Source organism: Salvelinus fontinalis, chromosome 38, assembly GCF_029448725.1.
Source record: "Salvelinus fontinalis isolate EN_2023a chromosome 38, ASM2944872v1, whole genome shotgun sequence".
Classification (NCBI taxonomy): Eukaryota; Metazoa; Chordata; class Actinopteri; order Salmoniformes; family Salmonidae; genus Salvelinus; species Salvelinus fontinalis.
Genome location: NC_074702.1, coordinates 36153004 through 36176952, shown reverse-complemented (window position 1 = coordinate 36176952; position 23949 = coordinate 36153004). Strand labels below are relative to the sequence as shown.

Here is a 23949-nt window from a genome sequence, read left to right as displayed (position 1 = left end):
ACTACAAACCATTCTTGAACGTGACATGTTATAAAAGAGGTTTAAAAATTTCAACCAACTCTTGTTTCCTATAATCAGCACTAAGCTACTGCTAAATAGATGACCGATTATTGAATTTAAATGTAGACGCGATAGGGCCAAAATGTTTATTTCTTTAGTCTAAGACAATGGGTGGGGGGGTGTAAGCTGACATATGGAATTGTTTTAAAGTGGTCATACTATGGATCATTTAGCTATTTGATATAGAATTTTAGGACCCCTTTAGGTATCCCCAAATAAATAAATACAAAAATTATAAAATATATTTTGGCTGCTAAAGCCCATAGAAATGCATTGAATAACTCATTCATAAATGGCAAAAAGGGCAGTCCAAAAATAAATGATAAGAATCAAGGTTTTGAAGTGTCTGTCCTAAAACTAGGAGATATTAAAAATCTCAGGAAATAAATATATGCACAGATTTAACCCCTTTTCTGTGTAGGCACAAAACGAGCTTCATACTGTACTTCCATTAGATGTTTTAAACCGGTTCCGGTTACCCTCCTATCTGTAGATGCACAGTACCTACAAGATTTACCTCTTTTGGCAGGAATATCTTAGCCAACCTCAGTTCAACTTGTTGGCCAATTTAATATGCAAATATGCTGTTTTCAATCAGGATCTCATAGATCACTGCCTCATTGCCTGCATCCGCTATGGGTCCGCGGTCAAACGACCACCCCTCATCACTGTCAAACGCTCCCTAAAATACTTCTGCAAGCAGGCCTTTCTAATCAACCTGGCCCGGGTATCCTGGAAAGATATTGACCTCATCCCATCAGTCGAGGATGCCTGGTCGTTCTTTAAAAGTAATTTCCTCACCATCTTAAATAAGCATGCCCCTTTCAAAAAATGTAGAACTAAGAACAGATATATCCCTTGGTTCATTCCAGACCTGACTGCCCTCGACCAGCACAAAAACATCCTGTGGCAGACTGCAATAGCATTGAATAGTCTTCCCGATATGCAACTGTTCAGGGAAGTCAGGAACCAATACACGCAGTCAGTCAGGAAAACAAAGGCTAGATTTTTCAAACAGAAATTTGCATCCTGTAGCTCTAACTCCAAAAAGTTTTGGGACACTGTAAAGTCCATGGAGAACAAGAGCACCTCCTCCCAGCTGCCCACTGCACTGAGGCTAGGTAACACTGTCACCACCGATAAATCCACGATAATTGAGAATTTCAATAAGCATTTCTCTACGGCTGGCCATGCTTTCCTCCTGGCTACCCCAACTCTGGCCAACAGCTCCGCACACCCCGCAGCTACTTGCCCGAGCCTCCCCAGCTTCTCCTTTACCCAAATCCAGATAGCAGATGGTCTGAAATAACTCCAAAATCTGGACCCGTACAAATCAGCTGGACTAGACAATCTGGACCCTCTCTTTCTAAAACTGTCCGCCGCCATTGCTGCAACCCCTATTACCAGTCTGTTCAACCTCGCTTTCGTATCGTCTGAGATCCCTAAAGATTGGAAAGCTGCCGCGGTCATCTCCGTTTTCAAAGGGGGTGACACTGTAGACCCAAACTGTTATAGACCTATATCCATCCTGCCCTGTCTCTCTAAAGTCTTCGAAAGCCAAGTTAATAAACAGATCACTGACCATTTCGAATCCCACCGTACCTTCTCCGCTGTGCAATCCGGTTTCTGAGCTGGTCACAAGTGCACCTCAGCCTCGCTCAAGATACTAAACGATATCATAACCGCCATCAATAAAAGATTGTACTGTGCAGCCATCTTCATCGACATGGCCAAGGCTTTCGACTCTGTCAATCACCGTATTCTTATCGGCAGACTCAACAGCCTTGGTTTCTCAAATGACTGCCTCTACTGGTTCACCAACTACTTCTCAGATAGAGTTCAGTGTGTCAAATCGGAGGGCCTGTTGTCCAGACCTCTGGCAGTCTCTATGGGGGTACCACAGGGTTCAATTCTCGGGCCGACTCTTTTCTCTATATAAATCAACGATGTCGCTCTTGCTGCGGGTGATTCCCTGATTCACCTGTACGTAGACGACACCATTATGGCCCTTCTTTGGACACTGTGTTAACAAACCTCCAAACGAGCTTCAAGACCATACAACACTCCTTCCGTGGCCTCCAACTGCTCTTAAACGCTAGTAAAACTAAATGCATGCTCTTCAACCGTTCGCTGCCCGCACCTGCCCGCCTGACTAGCATCACTACTCTGGACGCTTCTGACTTAGAATATATGGACAACTACAAATACCTAGGTGTCTGGCTAGACTGTAAACTCTCCTTCCAGACTATTATTAAACATCTCCAATCCAAATTAAATCTAGAATCGGCTTCCTATTTCGCAACAAAAGCCGAATTCACTCACGCCGCCTAGTGAAACTGACTATCCTACCAATCCTTGACTTCGGCGATGTAATTTACAAAATAGCCTCCAACACTCTACTCAGCAAACTGGATGCAGTCTATCACAGCGCCATCCGTTTTGTCAACAAAGCCCCATATACCACCTTCCACTGCGACCTGTATGCTCTAATCGGCTGGCCCTCACTACATATTCATCGCCAGACCCACTGGCTCCAGGTCATATATAAGTCTTTGCTAGGTAAAGCTCCGCCTTATCTCAGCTCACTGGTCACTATAACAACACCCACCCGTAGCACGTGCTCAAGCAGGTATGTCTCACTGGTCATCCCCAAAGCCAACACCTACTTCGGCCACCTTTCCTTCCAGTTCTCTGCTGCCAATGACTGGAATGTATTGCAAAGATAACTGAAGCTGGAGACTTATATTTCCCTCTCTAACTCTAATCATCAGCTATGTGAGCAGCTAACCGATCGCTGCAGCTGTACATAGCCCATCTGTAAATAGCACACCAGTATTGCACACCAGTATTTCTACTTGCAAATCATCTGCACATCTATCACTCCAGTGTTCATTTGCTAAATTGTAATTACTTGCTACTATGGCCTATTTATTGCCTTGCCTCCTCACGCCATTTGCACACACTGTATATAGACTTTCTTTTTTTTCTATTGTGTTATTGACTGTACGCTTGTTTATTCCATGAGTAACTCTGTGTTGTTGTTTGTGTCGCACTGCTTTGCATTATCTTGGCCAGGTCACAGTTGTAAATGAGAACTTGTTCTCAACTAGCCTACCTGGTTAAATAAAGGTGAAATCTAAAAAAAATCTATAAATAAATATTTCATATCTCTAAAACACACCTCTGTGTGGAGACAAAAATCTCCCATCTGGCAAGAGAAACCGATACGGACATTCAGAATGGTTCCCACCCACAGCCTTCCTGCCTGACACGCAGCCTGCAGAATAGAATGGAATGGTGATGTCTGTCTGTCTGTCTGTCAATGACCTTAACGTCATAACAATAGGAAAGTCCACCCCAGAGCCAGTAGTTCCCATCACCTAAGTTCATGAAGTCACTGCAGTGTCTAGCTTGTTGGACTACTTTATAGAGCAGAAAAATGCTTGGCACTGCTTTTAGGGGGAATATTTTTAATTCATTTTTAATTCAAAACTTTTGTCATTGTTACAAAGTTCAACAAAGGCCTCAATAGATGTTGCAAATTAGTACAAATCTAGGAAGGGTATAAGAGCAACAATGCTTTTAATTAATACTGAAAACTTACATGAAAGTGAAGACATCAATTATTTATCTCTATTCCATTAAATATTACAGTGTGGTGAGAGACACTTAGACACCTTGCCTTAAACATAATGATTTAAAACACAGTACACTCCACACACACACACACACACACACACACACACCAGCAATCCACTATATAGGCAAATAATATCCATAACAGTGTTCTGAAGTGTATCCAGTCTAGGCCATCAGGCTTCTCTGCCCACTGTGCAGACTAAGAGAGCAGTACACTGATTCACAACGTGTTAACAGGAATACCTTACCCATAGAAGAACAATACACAACAGATACATGAAAGAGACAAATGAAAAGAGACAAATGAAAAGAGACAAAATGAAAGAGACAAAATGAAAAGAGACAAATGAAAAGAGACAAATGAAAAGAGACAAATGAAAAGAGACACAAATGAAAGGGAGACAAATGAGAGCGAGCCAAATTAAAGTCTTTCAAAAGCACCAAGTCTTACGTTCATATCCTCTTCATGTAACCTACTTCTACAGTTTGATTCATTGCAGAGCTGGTGCTCAAGCATACTGTCTCAAACTATCAATGTCTTTCAAGAGGACATGTAAGCACCAGAAAGTCAGAATCCAAGTTCCTCATAGAAAGCAAAATGATGTTGCTAATTTTTAAGTCAAAGTACAAACAATTATCCCACCTTGTTCTTTGTGTTTCCGTCACACCTGTTGTGACTTTCTTTTATGCATCAGGACAGTACTTTATCGCATAAAAACAGTTGGATGGAAACATGGCTAATGATGCAAATATATCTATGGACAACGTACACAACGACAGTCACCAAAAGGTCATCTCAGAAGTCTGCTGGTCGTATCATCATGGTGGTAGCACGGAGAGAGTAACTAGACCCTTTGAAGTAGTGCCACCTAATCCCATTCAGTTTACCCATGTTCTGACCATGACTGTAGTACATCCCGTTCAGGTTCGATGGTCCACAGGCATCGAACCACCAACCTGAAGGCATAGAGAGAAACGCAGAGAGAAACAAAGACAATAGATTTTAGGCTTGATGATGTTACACTATCAGAGAACTATCAAAGTCATAACTGTGTGACCTCCCTGTAACCTCTGATTATCTCTGGATAGCTTTGTTGCAACGCCAAATAGCTTTGCCCCATTCTGACCTCTGACCTTTCATTACAGGTGAGAGCGGAGTATGAGGGCAACTAACAAAACATAAATAGTCTACAACAATCTCTGTGAGTCCAACACGTTTGGACCAGCTACTTGGGGGGGGGGGGGGGGACCAGGTTTGGGAAATGCTGGTCTAGACATTGATAAGAGGATAAAGACACGTATGTTTGTCATGTATTTTCTGATGTACATTCTGGATCTAAATCCTGATGAGATTGTAGCTTCTCATTCTTAATAGGAATTTCACTGTCATTTTGATTTATTCTGCTGGCCAGTTCCCTGGACTTCTAAACCAGCCATGGCATGTGTCAATCATTTTGTAAAATGAGGGTGCCACCTGGCTTCACCAGCTGAGATACCATTTCTCTGCTGTCAGTAACAGTGCTGAATACATACTAACTGGCTCTGGCCTGCTCTGTAGTTCTTCTAGACCGGAGATAAAGTGGGTGAGGGTGACAGGGAGGTCAATGAGTTGAAAATGTTTTACCAAAATGACAAATTCTTCACCTAGCATAGTCTGGATGGGTGGTTGTTGTTGTCTTATAGCTTCTACTTATCAAAATGTTTCAGTTCTACAGGAGTACATACCGAGTGCATGTGTTTAGGGGTTAATGTGGACTTTAACTTTAGACATACCCCCGGTGAGCATGAGAGCACATTTGCAGATGCAGTTGTCGTTGTCCATATCCTTGGTACTGAAGTCTGCTCCGTTGATGACCAGGCTGCTCTGTCTGCCTGCCGTTCCACGGTGACTCTTCAGGAACAGCCTGACACAGTCGCCAGGGAAACACAGAGGGAAATAAAGCAGAAACACAATGCCAGTGCCCTTCAGCAGCTGGAGAATGCTTTGTTCTTGTTCTCACTGTGTGCACGCTGGAGGACAGAAATTCATCACCACGCTGTTCTTCTCATCTAAATAATATGGACCTCCCCTTGCAACCTGGTCTCAGAGCATTTCATATTATTCTGTACATAAATCCGAGACACTCCATTTAATATTATATGTTTCGTTTCGTATGGTTACATGAGACAGATTGTTACTTAAGGCAAAAATGTACCTCCCCTTGTTCTCACTGTGTGAACGTTTGAGGACATAAATTCACCACCACACTATTCTTCTAATCTACTACAAGGAATATGTACCCTTCCAAATAAGTGTCTTTGAAATTCTCGTACACTATATTAAAATCCAATCACACCAGTTGCTTTTATAAAGAAAATCCTGGTTTATGAGGACATTGTTGGTTTCCTCGTTTGTCTCAAGCCGTATGTGTACTTCCCTGCGCACCCTTTGCACTCCCTCCTCCTGCATTGTTTGGCCCTATCTACTGTACTGCATGTCAAGCAGCGGCAGCTCCAACTGTGGTTTATGAGTCAGACATCTTTGATGTCTTTCCAGAACCAGGTGATGGATAATTCACGCAAGAGAGAGGCCCTATTCTTAGTCAGTGGTCTTGTATACTATGTCTATGTTGAATACTGTGTCTATGTTGAATACTGTGTCTATATTGAATACTGTGTCTATGTTGAATACTGTGTCTATGTTGAATACTGTGTCTATGTTGAATACTGTGTCTATGTTAGACCATCATAGATACAGTACAACAGTCACTTTGAGAGGGTTGATTAGTTCAACACATCAGGCCTCACAGCACAAGACCACATTTCTATGATCTTAACGTATATAACAAACATTGTTCAATTAATTCATCTATTACATGAATATAAATGACACAGATAATGAAATAAATTAATACATTTCCCAATTGAACTTGACCTGAACACTGGTGTCCATCAATTATAACGTCTCTATCTGTGGTCCCTCTGTGTGGTCATATATCTGACCCATCAAAGTGTCAGGCTGATCATTAATGTGGCTTGGCTGCTATGGTGACCAGGTATTTGGCTCCTGTACAGTGACTCTGTGTCACATTAAGTACTGTAGTTATGGAAGGCAGCTTGGCTCTCTGAAACCCAGTGTGTCTGAAGAGCTGCAAGGTTGCTTAGGAGCCATGAACAGGGCGACCATGTCTATCGGCGCCATCTTGCTATCAGATGTGTGTGTATTGTTATGTATTGTTGGATACTACTGCACTGTTGGAGCTAGGAACACCAGCATTTAGCTAGGTATTACTGCACTGTTGGAGCTAGGAACACCAGCATTTAGTTAGGTATTACTGCACTGTTGGAGCTAGGAACACCAGCATTTAGTTAAGTATTACGGCACTGTTGGAGCTAGAAACACCAGCATTTAGCTAGGTATTACTGCACTGTTGGAGCTAGAAACACAAGCCTTGTGTACACAACCAGTAACATTTTATTGGATTTGAGCTGTAGGCCCATTTAACGCCACACTCCATAGAATATGTTTCCTTTTAAAGGCTGTGATCTTCCTCTATAATCCATGTTTAAAATAATGGTCATTATTTACATACATTCCCAATAACGGATTACACAGTATATACTGACTGCTATGTACTGTAAATGACTTTTCCATTTCCACTGATGGACTCTGTTAACTCTCCCTCTCAATACTACTCAAGAGTTCCTCTAATAGCTCTGTGTACATCCTTCCATCCTTCCTTGTTTCTAACTGGTTAGTACAAGTGTGAGCCAGGTAAAAAAGAAATGGTCCAAGTGTGTTCCTTTGTGTAATCACACGTCCGTGTGTGGATGAACTAAATCAGATTGAGAATAAGTTTGCTGGTTATCATTCTAGGAAATATAATAATTCTCTTTTACGATCTTACATTTTATTTAGTTAGTAATGGCATTGTGAAATGAGGCAGAGCCTCTCTTTCCCTAAGAAGCTGTGTGACAATAGTTTGTTTTGGACCATCTCCATGACAAGTATTACAGAATGGCAATGAAATAAGAATCTAGAGACCAAAATTGATTCCATTCCAGAACGCAAAACACTTTCCAGTATGTTTTTGAAGAGACAATAAATAAAAAAGTAAGAATTATGATCTGCTGAAGTCCTAGAAGCCTCAATCAGAAGGTTATGGACAAAGAAGTCAAGCAAACTGAAAAATGTATACATTAATTGATTACAAATCATGATCAGAGTCACCAGTGCATCACCATCGTTACTGTGATGGAAATACAACACCAAGCACATCATTGTCAGTGATAGAACAAAGTCCAATATCTCATTCCCACTTCATTAAAAATATACTGCAGTTACTCAAGCAAGTAAAGGCAACCACAGTTGAGTAGTTGAGTGACTATTTAAGTAGGAATGTGGGCGTATGTACTGGGGAATGTCCTATGATCCTAAAAACTGTACTGTATGTACGATACAATGCGCTGAGATACGACAAAACTTAATTTCCTCCACTTAGGGTACATACAGATGTCAGATCTTAATTTGAGCCAGTTTGCTAGAGCAGGAAAATAATCCTGCAGCAACAGGAAATGTGAATTATGTGGATTATAATTAATGGAAATTTATGTCAGGGTTGAAACATTTTTCTTTAGGGCAAATCAAGTCTGAGTTTTCAAAGTGGAAATTACAAACTTTAGAAGATTTTTTTAAACTCAACTCAGCATTTCCTTCTGTGCAGGAAAATTCTCAGCAACAAAAGAGTGATCAAATTAAGATCCTATATCTGTAGCTGATATCAGCACTCCTACTGTGAGACTCTTGCTGGTATCCTACCTGTAATTCTGCTTCTCGCTGCCGATATAGAAGCGGTCGTAGTGGGAGAAGGCCTGCTGTCCGTCCCAGTCGGTCACTTCCACCCTCAGGTTGTAGGGCCTCTGACTGGTCAGCAGGAACACAAACTCATTCCCCAGCCAGTGTTCTCCAAACAGACTCCCAAAGCCCTGCAACAACACAACAGCACAGCAACACTTGTGTACGTAAGCCTTGTCTCCTGTTACTGTAGTGTAAGGCAGCTTGATGTACAAGTATACCCCTTGGACAGGACACCTTGACAAGACACCTGCCTTGTCCCAGCAACACATGGAGCTATAGAAAAATAATGAATGTCATATCGGGTTCTTCTACACAAGATCACAAAAAGGTAGAACCTTAAGACTGTTAGAGGGCTGTTCTACTCAGTGAATCTTTATTCTCTTTTTTTAAAATAAAAAGTGTGGAATTGAGGGAGACAGACAGATGCGATAAAGATACATTTATTTATCTAGGCAAGTTAGTTAAGACTGACTTATACAATGATGGCTTAGGAACAGTGGGTTAGTTGCCTTGTTCAGGGGCAGAACGACAGATTTTTACCTTGTCAGCTCGGGGATTTGATCCACCAACCTTTCGGTTACTGGCCACGCTCTAATCACTAGGCTACCTGCCACCCCTATAGAGAGAGATATATAGAGATATATAGATAGAGAGATATAGCTAGCGAGACATAGATAGAGAGGTATATAGATAGAGAGGTATAGAGATATATAGATAGAGATATATATATATATATAGAGATAGAGATAGAAATATATATATATAGAGATAGAGATAGAAATATATAGATAGAGAGATAGATATAGCCTCCAGTATTTATGCTGCAATAGTTTGTGTCGGGGGGCTAGGATCAGTCTGTTATATCTGGAGTATTTATCCTGTCTTATACGGTGTCCTGTGTAAGTATGCCCCCTCTAACTCTCTTTTCTCTCTCTCTCAGAGGACCTGAGCCCTAGGACCATGCCTCAGGATTACCTGGCCTGATGACTTGCTGTCCCCAGTCCACCTGCTGCTGCTCCAGTTTCAACTGTTCTGCCTGCGGCTATTGAACCCTGACCTGTTCACCGGACGTGCTACCTTGTCCTGGACCTGCTGTTTTCGACTCTCTCTCTACTGCACCTGCTGTCTCTAACTCTGAATGATCAGCTATGAAAAGCCAACTGACATTTACTCCTGAGGTGCTGACCTGTTGCACCCTCTACAACCACTGTGATTATTATTATTTGACACGGCTGGTCATCTATGAACGTTTGAACATCTTGGCCATGTACTGTTATAATCTCCACCCGGCACAGCCAGAAGAGAACTGGCCACCCTTCAGAACCTGGTTCCTCTCTAGGTTTCTTCGTAGATTGCTGCGTTTCTAGGGAGTTTTTCCCAGCCACCGTGCTTCTACATCTGCATTGCTTGCTGTTTGGGGTTTTAGGCTGAGTTTCCGTATAGCACTTTGTCACATAGGCTGATGTAAAAAGGGCTTTATAAATACATTTGATTGATTGATAAAAGATAGCGAGAGATAGAGATATAGATAGAAAGATAGAGATATATAGATATATATAAAGAGATATATAGATATAGAGAGATAGGTTGGATTCTGCAGCACCAGTACTAGACCAGACCTTGGAATTCATCTTTCTTTACCAGAGACATTTTACAATATATCAACATTTGAATGGTGATCTAAGCACACTATGTTTAGACTCAACTTAAACAGTTTCCTCTCTCCTGTCATTTTCTCTCAGAAGTGTTCAATTAGAGGCCATTAGTGTCATTATGAAACACTCCCAACAGAGGGGTCACCGAGCGAACACATACCCGTTGAATGCCAGCGTCTTTGCCAGGCTATACTCCACACTTCCTTAGCCCCTGACTGGAGGACAGTCCTCTCTCGCTCAGCCCCGAGGCCGAGGCCTTTATAGCCACAGGGCTCTGTCAAGGCCTAATGGGGCTGGCAGTGGCAACACAGTTGATTTGTCCTAAATGGCCCATATTCATTTTAAAGTACAATACTTTTGACCAGGGCCCATAGGGCACCCTATTTCCACATAGGGCACCCTATCGTCCCATAGGGCTCTGGTCAAAAGTAGTGCACTATATAGGGAATAGGGTGCCACTTGGGACGCACTAAGTCTGTTTTGTGCTATGCGTTTGTACATGCTCCTTTTTCTGTTGGAGTTTGACATATACATTCATATGGTGGAATGTTGTGCAGATTCATATTTTCCCAAAAATCGACCATGTTTCAATTCCGGGAATAATTCCTATTTATCCTGAGAGTCCTGGAAAATACTGCAAAAATCAGAAGTGCCCTTTTAAAACCAAGATGGTCACTATGATTCTCCCCAAATAAGAGGGGTGCTGCGCCACTATGTAAAGATTTCAGAGCAAATTAAATGTACATTTAGTCATGATAGTTGTTCTATCTTTGATCGCCAGCGCATTTCAGAAGTAGCCCCACAGAGCACACTCTGAGTAAAGCGGTGTTTCTTTGTAACAGCAGTCAAACAAAAGTCAAGTGACCAAAGTTGCTAAACTTGATAGATAACCTCCTTCAATGAATGACAGAATATCTCCCATATTTGGCTAAATCAAGTTGATGATTATACAGAAAGCAGATCAGCTCATGAATAACGGGGAGAGGAAGTGGAATAGTTTAAATATCAAGGTATCTTAACGAGGACTGTTTCAAAAATATCCATTTGTTGATCACACATTCTCTATGAGACAGCACAGAGAAGGGGGTAAAGAGGTATTTTGACATGCATAGGTGAGAGACATGCTTTGATAATGCATCCTATGGATTACAGAATAAAATGAGCTACAGGAGTGAGACAGGAGTCAGGATTTTGGGTTTCATTAGGATTGGGATTAGATAGGGAAATAGCCTAGGTTCTAGGATGAGAATATAGAATTTTCCCTTGTGCCTTGTTAACAGACTTCATGCCTGTAACAGAGATGCCTATGTAGTGAATTGTACATAGGCCTATCAAATTTGTGACTGTCTGAAGATTTACAATGACAGCTTAAAGAGACACACGCTCTTTAAAAGGCTATACTGTAGGGTTTCATGTGGGGTTTATTAACTGTATTCGGGTCGTGTGCACGACCGGCAGTGTCAATTATGCGTGCACTTTGAATTTATAGCGACTTTGTGTCAAATATGCTAGACTAAAGGCTTCAATGTGACAACCTGTTTGGATAATGTCCAAGAAATGTTTTTGTTGATCTTTTGCTGAGGGATTTCATTAGTGCAGACATTGTGGAATTTTAATGTAATTTCCCAGGTCTTGTCATGTATTTTGGGGGTAAACGTGAAGAGTGTTCCCGCTAAAGTCCCGGGATCCCGATTACCCATGTTAATCCCTGGTGCTATGTATTCAACAACATCAGAAGAATGCTGTGAGGCTATCCCACCCTGTCCTCCTCACCATCTTGTACTCCTTCCACGTCCTCTGGAAGTCCATGGTTCCATCTTTTCTCCTCTGAATGACGGACCATCCTCCCCCTGCTGCCTCCATGTTACAGTAAACCTACAGAGAGAGAGACAGAAAGACCGTGACATGAGTAGTTTACACACTACTCTCACACATGCAGTGCATATCATGACAATAAAGACTGTTTCATGTAAAAGGAGTGACTCCTGTAGATGAGGCTCCCTGGTCCTTAGTTTTGTGTACCATGGTCAGGCCACAATGACGGAATGTGTCCTAAGCCCAGGGACGTAGCTCAGTGTAACCATGGACACTGACAGCAGCACAGCTGATAATGGACAGCAACACTGTTGCCAGTCAGCCATCTGCGGCTTGGCAGGACACTACTGAGGAGGAGGACATCTGCTGTGTAGCTGTGCTGAAGAGGCCAGCCAAGAGTATTTCCAGCATATCACCCAGCCAGCCAATACCTGACATATTCCTGGGATATTGTTGTTGAATCTTTTGGCAAGCGGCTTTAGAGTACCGTATATTAAATGCTGACACTTCACTTGCAAGTAAACTAAAGTAGGTTACAGTCAAACAAAGTGCAGCCGTTTCTTTTTTCATGTCTGTTTTTGCTGTTTCCATGCAGAGGTAAAGCCAGGCCTGCATATAGCATCTAATATATGCCTCTATATTACACATTCTGCTAATAGAATGTACATCTCTTTTCCCCCTCTAATATTTATTGAAGATAATATATCAAGTTTTCCGAACCTTTTTGGTCTCCTGTGTGTTGATGTGAATAGTATATACTCCACTGTTGTTGAAGCCAGCGTGAAAGATTTCAGAGCAGTCCCGATACTTTCTCTCCTCGTGAGATGAATCTCTCTGCTTAAAGGCAAGGTTGATGTTTGGGACCACTGTTTAAATAGATAATGAAACAAGAGCAAACACATTATCAGCTAGGCTCCAATTTGAATGCATCCAAAATCCTTTGTAATCTACAGCCCAGACTGGGTCAGCTCCTATCAGAACAGGTTCTTATGTAATCAACAGCCCAGACTGGGTCAGGTCCTATTAGAACAGGTTCTTATGTAATCAACAGCCCGGACTGGGTCCGTTCCAATCAGAACAGGTTCTTATGTAATCAACAGCCCAGACTGGGTCAGGTCCTATTAGAACAGGTTCTTATGTAATCAACAGCCCGGACTGGGTCCGTTCCAATCAGAACAGGTTCTTATGTAATCAACAGCCCAGACTGGGTCAGCTCCTATCAGAACAGGTTCTTATGTAATCAACAGCCCAGACTGGGTCAGGTCCTATTAGAACAGGTTCTTATGTAATCAACAGCCCGGACTGGGTCCGTTCCAATCAGAACAGGTTCTTATGTAATCAACAGCTCAGACTGGGTCAGGTCCTATTAGAACAGGTTCTTATGTAATCAACAGCCCAGACTGGGTCAGGTCCTATCAGAACAGGTTCTTATGTAATCAACAGCCCAGACTGAGTCAGGTCCTATTAGAACAGGTTCTTATGTAATCAACAGCCCAGACTGGGTCGGTTCCTACTAGAACAGGTTCTTATGTAATCAACAGCCCAGACTGGGTCAGTTCCAATCAGAACAGGTTCTTATGTAATCAACAGCCCAGACTGGGTCAGTTCCTATCAGAACAGGTTCTTATGTAATCAACAGCCCAGACTGGGTCAGTTCCTATCAGAACAGGTTCTTATGTAATCAACAGCCCAGACTGGGTCAGTTCCTATCAGAACAGGTTCTTATGTAATCAACAGCCCAGACTGGGTCGGTTCCTATCAGAACAGGTTCTTATGTAATCAACAGCCCAGACTGGGTCGGTTCCTATCAGAACAGGTTCTTATGTAATCAACAGCCCAGACTGGGTCAGGTCCTATTAGAACAGGTTCTTATGTAATCAACAGCCCAGACTGGGTCAGGTCCTATTAGAACAGGTTATTATGTAATCAACAGCCCAGACTGGGTCAGGTCCTATTAGAACAGGTTCTTATGTAATTAACAGCCCAGACTGGGTCGGTTCCTATTAGAACAGGTTCTTATGTAATCAACAGCCCAGACTGGGTCAGGTCCTATTAGAACAGGTTCTTATGTAATCAACAGCCCAGACTGGGTCGGTTCCTATTAGAACAGGTTCTTATGTAATCAACAGCCCAGACTGGGTCAGGTCCTATTAGAACAGGTTCTTATGTAATCAACAGCCCAGACTGGGTCAGGTCCTATTAGAACAGGTTCTTATGTAATCAACAGCCCAGACTGGGCCGGTTCCTGTTAGAACAGGGTCTTATGTAATCAACAGCCCAGACTGGGTCAGGTCCTATTAGAACAGGTTCTTATGTAATCAACAGCCCAGACTGGGTCAGGTCCTATCAGAACATGTTCTTATGTAATCAACAGCCCAGACTGGGTCGGTTCCTATTAGAACAGGTTATTCTGTTCTCGAATGCATCTTCTTATGATCTTAGAACATGTGGACATTGAAATTAAGCCCGGTTCGGACCAAGTTTCAACCTATTTTCAACGTCTATGGACGTCAGCCGGTGCTCACTGGGTTAGTCCAGCCTTCTTAGTCCAGTTACAGGCTTTATCTGTGCACAGAGAATATCTTGTCTGAACCTGTGAACACACAATATATCCTCCAGTACCTCTGTTGTATTTAACCCTACCTAGAGTTTTTAAAGCCAACTCATTCTTCCTGCAAATAATTACTATCTATGCTATGATATTAATACCCCAGAGTATTTTATTTATACTTTCTGTAACAGGAAACATTGGCCCCAGTATCCATCCAGTACCTCCAGACCCTCTGTCCTTAGAGCAGAGTTTCAGCAGACTGTTGACGGTGTCAGTGAGCTGCTGTTGTTGGCTAAGCAGGATACTGTTGTTGCCAGTGGCCTGGTCCAGATGGGTCTGCAGCTCTGTGATCACACTGCTCTGCCTGGCTACCAGCTGCTGCAGGCTGGACCTCTCCTCCTGGAAGGTGACCAGCTCCTCATGGTGCACAGACTCCAGCTCCTGCATCTTCTGGTCTAAGAGCCTGATCAATACAAGTGATTTGAAAATCAGTTGATCAGTCGATCAGTCAGTCAGCCAATAAATCAAGACAGAACTGTTCATGGGAAGAAAATCATTCATGTTGATTTGACCTGTTCTTGTCATGCAGCTTGCTGATCTCTGTAGATTGGTGGAGGAGCTGGGTCTCCAGTTTGTTGGTGGACAGAGAGTTCTCCAGGAGCTGAATCTCCAGTCTGGAGGTCTGATTCAACACCTGTCCATCAGGAAGCTGTTACTATCATTCATATTCACCCAGTCAAGTGTATAGAGTGTATCTATATAGGCTAAAAGTGGCACCATGTATTTTAATGTACGTCATAGGCCTATTCATCCAATCAAATGAGGATAATTGCTGAGTAGGCTACATGATTAATAGTAAGTGTTACTGATATCATAACATACACTTGAATGTTCTTTGGAGAGGGATATTGTATATGATTCATACTGCACCTGGATCTCTACGTCTGTCAGTTTCCGTGTGTGCTGGGCAGTCTGGGTCAGGAGGTTGGTGCCTAGATCCAAGATGGCAGCTGTGTGGTTGTGGACAGCACTCTGCTGCAGCTGAGCCATCTCCACATTCAGACTGTCCTTCACATATCTCTCAATCTGACACACAAACACAGAGGAGGTATGAAGGGATGTTTAGGGCTTTACCTCTCTCGCCAGACTCCGGGTGTTCTGCACACACACATTTCATTTCAATTTTGGTAATGTCCTAGGAACATTCTCCAACTGGCTTAACATTGAACATGTTCTCACATAGTTCAGAGAACGTTAAGAAACAACGTCCTTCTGTGGGAGTTTCAGTACTTCAGCATAACGTTTCCTACAGGTTTCCTCCTGGTTCTATTTAAAGTCATGTTCTCAAATTGTTCCAAGAACGGTAAGAAAACTTTCCATAAAAAACACAAGAAAACTTTTGTAATGTTCAGAGAATGTTGTAAAATGTTATTTAAAAACATGCATCCCGTTCTCAGAACGTTAAGAAAACGTTCCATAAAAGAGTTCCATTCTCAGCATCAACAAAACTCTATCCTCTGTCTTGTTAAGTGTTCGATCTTAATGAGTGTTTGTTTCCTTTTAAAATGTGGTCTGTTTGAATAGACCAAAAATAACAACTGTGAATGCGTAAAAAAACATGGCACGCTAGCTCAATACTGGTGGCGCACTGGACTAATTCCATGGATAGACGACAGAAGATGATGCCATGTCACAATAAAAAAGAAATGTGTTTGGATGATTAATGCAAACACATTTATAGGATTAGTGTCCGATAGATGAGTTGTCTGACAACGTCATGAAAATGTGCTTTGTTATGATTCTGAAACATAAGATAGCAAGCAACAATGACAAAGAATCTGCCATGTGGGCAATCGTAGGTGGCTTTTTTCAGCTAGTTTTATCTTGTTCTTGAAACCATGTCGTGTTTTGACTGATTTCATGTCAATGCTTATATGGCTAAAATTCGATAGCTAGCTAACCAACAACTGTAACGATGTATTTGTGCTCGTTGTGAAAATGTATTTATGTTTTCAATAAACATTTAAAGACAAAATATAGTTTACATGTTGTCAACAATCTAAGCCAACCCCGTCTGTTTTACCCCATATTTGTGGAAGCGTTGGTTTTGTTGCTAAACAACCAACTGGTCTATCTGTGCTTGCAGTTCAAAAAAGTAAACCCCAAATAAGCTAGTAGTGTTATTAAAAGTCTTACTGAAACATGGTGAATGTTTTAAGGAAGTTATTAAAAAAACTCAATATAACCTATAATATCCGTTTCCAGAACCTCTCTGCAACCTAAAAATAAAAGTTCCCAGAACAGAGACAAAATCTTCTGTTCTCAGAACGTTTGAAAACGTTGTTTTACCGGTCAGGGAACGTATGGCTTCGTTCCCACAACCAATGTGAAACCAAAAACATACGTTCCCACAACTTCCAAGGAACCTACCATAAATAACCAAATTATATCCAGGGAAGAAAAAAGATTGGATATGTATTCATTCCCTTCAGCAATTGTGTATTGAAGGATTTACTGCATCGATATGGTCCTGTCGAAGGATTTCCTTGGCCCCTGGTCAGCTACTTAGGGAGGGATCTTTCAGGGTTGTTGAGTTCAGTCATTTCCTTTTAGTCAACCAGGAGAGATCAGTCATGGGACTGCATCTGTATGTTTTCTGCCACAGATACATCATGTGGACAGGGCTCAGCTGCCAATGACATTATCCATCTGAAGTTCACTATCCTGATGATGATTACAATGAGGAGAGGTCTTTCCCAGCAATGTGCTTTAAAAAGAGATGGTTTTTTTGTGATGGTCATTCAGTGATTCAGTGAAGTGTATAGTTTTCCTGTTACCCTGGCTTTCAAGCCATGGCCTTTTCAGTTTATGTGAATCAGTTTAGCCTTGGACAGCTTTTTAAACTATGTATTTTCAAAAATTTACAGTTTGGAAATTACAGTTAGGTAGTCACAAAAATGGTATATGAAATATTTACATTGCAAAGTTAGAATTTCATGTCTCACTTTATCCCTGATTTAATAACGTAACAGATCACCCTAAGTATGATTTTCAACTTGAGCATGTCTACTTTGTGGCTAGATTCCCTCTGCACAGACAGAAGAAAGGCCTGGTCTCTATGACACTTACTGAAAGATTCCCTCTGCACAGACAGAGGAAAGGCCTGGTCTCTATGACACTTACTGAAAGATTCCCTCTGCACAGACAGAGGAAAGGCCTGGTCTCTATGACACTTACTGAAAGATTCCCTCTGCACAGACAGAGGAAAGGCCTGGTCTCTATGACACTTATTGAAAGATTCCCTCTGCACAGACAGAAGAAAGACCTGGTTTCTAAGACACTTACTGAAAGATTCCCTCTGCACAGACAGAGGAAAGGCCTGGTCTCTATGACACTTACTGAAAGATTCCCTCTGCACAGACAGAGGAAAGGCCTGGTCTCTATGACACTTGCTGAAAGATTCCCTCTGCACAGACAGAAGAAAGACCTGGTCTCTATGACACTTACTGAAAGATTCCCTCTGCACAGACAGAGGAAAGACCTGGTCTCTATGACACTTACTGAAAGATTCCCTCTGCACAGACAGAGGAAAGACCTGGTCTCTATGACACTTGCTGAAAGATTCCCTCTGCACAATCAGAAGAAAGACCTGGTCTCTATGACACTTACTGAAAGTGCAGTGTCAGACTGTTTATCTCTGCTGCTATGTGGTCTGAGCAGCTTCCCACGAAGACAATTGAATAGTCGGCTAATGGAATCCTTCAGGAATGAATTCATCTGTTAGATCAGAGTGCATTAAGATGCCAATGTCAATGCAGAGGAAAGGAAGAGAAGGTCTAGTGCACTGTACACATGTTGAGCAGGATAAAACGTGTCAAGTGGCTGTCTCCTTATTACAGTGTCCAGAGTCCTCATATAATCACACACTACATTAGACATAAGAAACCCAGAGGAATAGTTGCAGGGCTGGATTACCACATTAGGGGCCCCGGGGAACCTACCAAATATACAGTACCAGTCAAAAGTTTGGACACACCTACTCATTCAAGGGTTTTACTTTATTTTTACTATTTTCTACATTGTAGAATAATAGTGAAGACATCAAAACTATGAAATAACACAAATGGAATCTTGCAGTAACCAAAAACGTGTTAAACAAATCAAAATATATTTTATATTTGAGATACTTCAAAGTAACCACCCTTTGCCTTGATGACAGCTTTGCACACTCTTGGCATTCTCTCAACCAGCTTCATGTGGAATGCTTTTCCAAAAGTCTTGAAGGAGTTCCCACATATGCTGAGCTCTTGTTGGCTGCTTTTCCTTCACTCTGCGGTCCAACTCATCCCAAACCATCTCAATTGGGTTGAGGTCGGGTGATTCTGGAGGCCAGGTCATCTGATGCAGCACTCCATCACTCTCCGTCTTCGTCAAATAGCCCTTACAAAGCCTGGAGATGTGTTTTTGGTCATTGTCCTGTTGAAAAACAAATGATAGTCCCACTAAGCGCAAACCAGATGGGATGGCGTATCGCTGCAGAATGCTGTGGTAGCCATGCTGGTTAAGTATGCTTTGAATTCTAAATAATTCACAGACAGTGTCACCAGAAAAGCACCCCCACACCATCACACCTCCTCCATTTTTCACAGTGGGAACCACAAATGCTGAGATCATCTGTTCACCTACTCTGATTCTCACAAAAACACAGTGGTTGGAACCAAAACTATCAAATTTGTACTCATCAGACCAAAGGACAGATTTCCACCGGTCTGATGTCCATTGCTCGTGTTTCTTGGCCCAAGCAATTCTCTTCTTCTTATTGGTGTCCTTTAGTAGTGGTTTCTTTGCAGCAAATCGACCATGAAGGTCTGATTCACGCATTGTCCTCTGAACAGTTGATGTTGAGATGTGTCTGTTACTTGAACTCTATGAAGCATATATTTGGACTGCAATCTGAGGTGCAGTTAACTCTAATGAACTTATCCTCTGCAGCAGAGGTAACTCTGGGTCTTCCTATCCTGTGGCGGTCCTCATGAGAGCCAGCTTCATCATAGCGCTTGATGGTTTTTGCGACTGCACTTGAAGAAACATTCAAAGTTCTTGTCATTTTGACTGATGTCTTAAAGTAATGATGGACTGTCATTTCTCTTTGCTTATTTGAGCTGTTCTTGCCATAATATGGACTAGGTATTTTACCAAATAGTGCAAACTTTTTTTAAACTTTATTTAACTAGGCAAATCGGTTAAGAACAAATTATTATTTACAATGACAGCCTAGGAACAGTGGGTTAACTGCCTTGCTCAGGGGCAGAACGACAGATTTTTACCTTGTCAGCTCGGGGATTCAATCTAGCAACCTTTCGGTTAATGGCCCAATGCTCTAACCACTAGGCTACCTGCCGCCCCAATCTTCTGTATACCAACCATACCTTGTCACAACACAACTGATTGGCTCAAATGCATTAAGGAAAGAAATTCCACAAATTAACTTTTAACAAGGCACACCTGTTAATTGAAATGCATTCCATGTGACTACTTCATGAAGCTGGTTGAGAGAATGCCAAGAGTGTGCAAAGTTGTCTACTTTGAACTACTTTCAAAAATCTCAAATATAAAAGAACACCTTTTTGGTTACTACATGACTCCATATGTTTATTTCATAGTTTTTATGTCTTCACTATCATTCTACAATGTAGAAAATAGTTAAAAATAAAGAAAAAACCTGGAATGAGTAGGTGTGTCAACTTTTGACTGGTACTGTATATAATTTTTGTAATTTTTTTTTTAGTTTTGGGAAAACAAATTTATTTTAGGAAAACAGCTAACATCCTGCATTTCAACAAATTTAGCCATGGGGCAGAGAGTAAAATGTGCAGTTTTATAATTCTATTCTACATATTTTTCCATGGGGTGGAGAGAAAGATGTCGTGTTTTCATCTCATGCTAGTCTTCACATTTTGCCATGAAGCTGAGAGAAAATGTTGCAGTTTTAAATAGAATTTCCTGCAATTCTACACACTTTGCCATTGCCTCTAGGGGGTCGGGGGCCCCAGGGCACTTGTCCTGCGTGCGCATTAGGTAATCCAGCCCTGAGAAAGGGACGCAGAGAAAGGGACTGGCAACAACTCCACAATTCCAACTATTGAATCCTCCAAGATATTATTCTTAATTATACTACTACCTTTTTTGCCTAACTTCCAGTTAAGTGTTGGCCTTTCTAGGGAGTTTTTCCTAGCCACTGTGCTTCTACACCTGCATTGCTTGCTGTTTGAGGTTTTAGGCTGGGTTTCTGTACAGGACTTTGAGATATCATCTGATGTAAGAATCGACACAAGATAACTAGTATGAATTTTGAGGAAAGTCTTTACGTGTCATTTTGTTGGTTGGCAATGTATGCAGCATACAGAATACTTTCACACAATCAACCCCTCTAAGATTGTATTATCTTGGCACATATTATGGGAAATCTGGAGTTTACATAGAGGTTCTTTAACATGTGACCATGAGCTATCATACGTGAATGTTTATGACTTTTGATTAAACAAATAAACGACGGCTATCTACAACACTTGCCATCTTATTAATTAGCATTTATGTTATGTTATGGTCATATATCATAAACACTCTTCCAAACCATTGTGGAACAAATTTGTGCCAAACACGAACAAATGTTCAGTTCATTCAGTTTAACCTCTGTTAGAAACTTTCACATGAGGAAAATATATCACCTCAGTGCCATACTATAGCATTCATTTAATCAAAGAGGAGGCACATTACCTCAGTACCACACTATAGCGTTCATTTAATCAAAGAGGAAAACACATTACCTCAGTGCCACACTATAGCATTAATTTAATCAAAGAGGAAAACACATTACCTCAGTGCCACACTATAGCATTAATTTAATCAAAGAGGAAAACACATTACCTCAGTACCACACTATAGCATTAATTTAATCAAAGAGGAGGCACATTACCTCAGTGCCACACTATAGCGTTCATTTAATCAAAGAGGAGTCACATTACCTCAGTGCCACACTATAGCGTTCATTTAATCAAAGAGGAGGCACATTACCTCAGTGCCACACTATAGCGTTCATTTAATCAAAGAGGAAAACACATTACCTCAGTGCCACACTATAGCATTAATTTAATCAAAGAGGAAAACACATTACCTCAGTACCACACTATAGCATTAATTTAATCAAAGAGGAAAACACATTACCTCAGTACCACACTATAGCGTTCATTTAATCAAAGAGGAAAACACATTACCTCAGTGCCACACTATTGCATTCATTTAATCAAAGAGGAAAACACATTACCTCCGTACCACACTATAGCATTCATTTAATCAAAGAGGAAAACACATTACCTCAGTACCACACTATAGCATTAATTTAATCAAAGAGGAAAACACATTACCTCAGTACCACACTATAGCATTCATTTAATCAAAGAGGAAAACACATTACCTCAGTGCCCCATTATAGCGTTCATTTAGTCAAAGAGGAAAACACATTACCTCAGTGCCATACTATAGCATTAATTTAATCAAAGAGGAAAACACATTACCTCAGTGCCCCATTCTAGCGTTCATTTAGTCAAGAGAAAAACACATTACCTCAGCACCACACTATAACGTTCATTAGTGGTGTGGGGGCTGGGCTGGCAAAGTGGCCGGGGTTATATCCTGCCTGTCCGGGGGTATCATCGGATGGGGCCACAGTGTCTCCTGACCCCTCCTGTCTCAGCCTCCAGTATTTATGCTGCAGTAGTTTATGTGTCGAGGGGCTAGGGTCAGTCTGTTATATCTGGAGTATTTCTCCAGTGTCCTGTGTGAATTTAAGTATGCTCTCTCTAATTCTCTCTTCCTCTCTTTCTTTCTTTCTTTCTCTCTCTCTCTCGGGGGACCTGAGCCCTAGGACCATGCCTCAGGACTACCTGGCATGATGACTCCTTGCTGTCCTCAGTCCACCTGGCCATGCTGCTGCTCGAGTTTCAACTGTTCTGCCTGTGGCTATGGAACCCTGACCTGTTCACCGGACGTGCTACCTGTCCCAGACCTGCTGTTTTCAACTCCCCAGAGACAGCAGGAGCGGTAGAGATCGGCTATGAAAAGCCAACTGACATTTACTCCTGAGGTGCTGACCTGTTGCACCCTCGACAACTACTGTGATTATTATTATTTGACCATGCTGGTCATTTATGAACATTTGAACATCTTGGCCATGTTCTGTTATAATCTCCACCCGGCACAGCCAGTAGAGGACTGGCCACCCCTCATAGCCATGTTCCTCTCTAGGTTTCTTCCTAGGTTTTGGCCTTTCTAGGGTGTTTTTCCTAGCCACTGTGCTTCTACACCTGCATTGCTTGCTGTTTGAGGTTTTAGGCTGGGTTTCTGTAGAGCACTTTGAGATATCATCTGATGTAAGAAGGGCTAAATAAATACATTTGATTTGATTTAATCAAAGAATGGCCATGGAGAGGAACTCCTGAAACTATGAAGACAGTGAAACTGATATCCCACAAAAACACTGAGGTTGTAGTCCTCTGAAAAGCATGGCCCCACATAAAAACTATATTCTTGTTGCTTTCTTAACTGTCAACTGATCTCCTGGCCGTTTTCAGAAGCACATATCAAAAACATTTGAGGGTGCAGTGAGACGAAGAATAGTTTGTCATTTTATATTCACTACATATATGCAGGGTTCCAAGTGCTCACTCTTAAGCATAGCCTGTATTACATTTTACCAAATCCAATTACCAAACACAGCACTGGTAATACTGAAGTGGTAGTCTGTTACTATTGAAGTGGCCTTGTTCTCCCTGACAGAATCATCTCTGGTATTCCTTGGAATGTGAAGGCTGCTGGCCTAGGTCCCGGTGGGTCAGGGAACACACAGACAGACGGACAGACAGACAGACAGACAGACAGACATAAACAGACACAGACAGATAGACAGACACAGACAGAGCACTGCCTAACGCTGAGCCCATTCCTTGAAATTGACTCCCCACCCCCAGCCCTGGATTGGGTCAATGTGACATAGTGTGAGAGGGTTCAAACAGACAACACAGTGTTTTCTTAAGGACAGCCAGGCCAGCCGGACACACTCAGAACATCACAACCTAGCGACCAAGAGCCACAGCCAGTTTGTCACATTTTACCACGGCCCAGTCAAACAAGTCCCTGCCATCAATCTCTCATCCCTGGGGCTGCAACATAGTCCCTGGGTCCACACACACTGGAACAATAGTCCTTTTGAAATGACAGTGTTTTTAGTTAATAATGCGGGTGATATGGTGCATTCCTCACTGATGGGGTAAGAGAGATTTTTTAGTATCCTTAAGGTTTCTGTTTCTGTTGGGTTGGTGCTCATGTCATTTAGA

The 23949-nt window shown here is 41.8% G+C and overlaps 1 protein-coding gene across 5 annotated transcripts in view; it reads right to left on the bottom strand.

Moving 5' to 3' along the window:
- Nucleotides 1-3513: 3513 nt before the first annotated feature.
- LOC129837658 (angiopoietin-1-like) overlaps nt 3514-23949 on the bottom strand; it is an 86368-nt gene continuing 65932 nt past the window's right edge. For all 5 annotated transcript variants that reach the window (XM_055903994.1, XM_055903992.1, XM_055903995.1 and 2 more), the window contains 8 exons: nt 15488-15643; nt 15130-15251; nt 14779-15020; nt 12727-12872; nt 11965-12066; nt 8498-8664; nt 5473-5603; nt 3514-4656 (listed from right to left, as the gene is read on the bottom strand). In XM_055903994.1, the coding sequence (XP_055759969.1) occupies nt 4496-4656; nt 5473-5603; nt 8498-8664; nt 11965-12066; nt 12727-12872; nt 14779-15020; nt 15130-15251; nt 15488-15643 (1227 nt within the window). In that variant the 3' untranslated portion in view covers nt 3514-4495. The remainder of the gene's footprint in view (nt 4657-5472; nt 5604-8497; nt 8665-11964; nt 12067-12726; nt 12873-14778; nt 15021-15129; nt 15252-15487; nt 15644-23949) is intronic.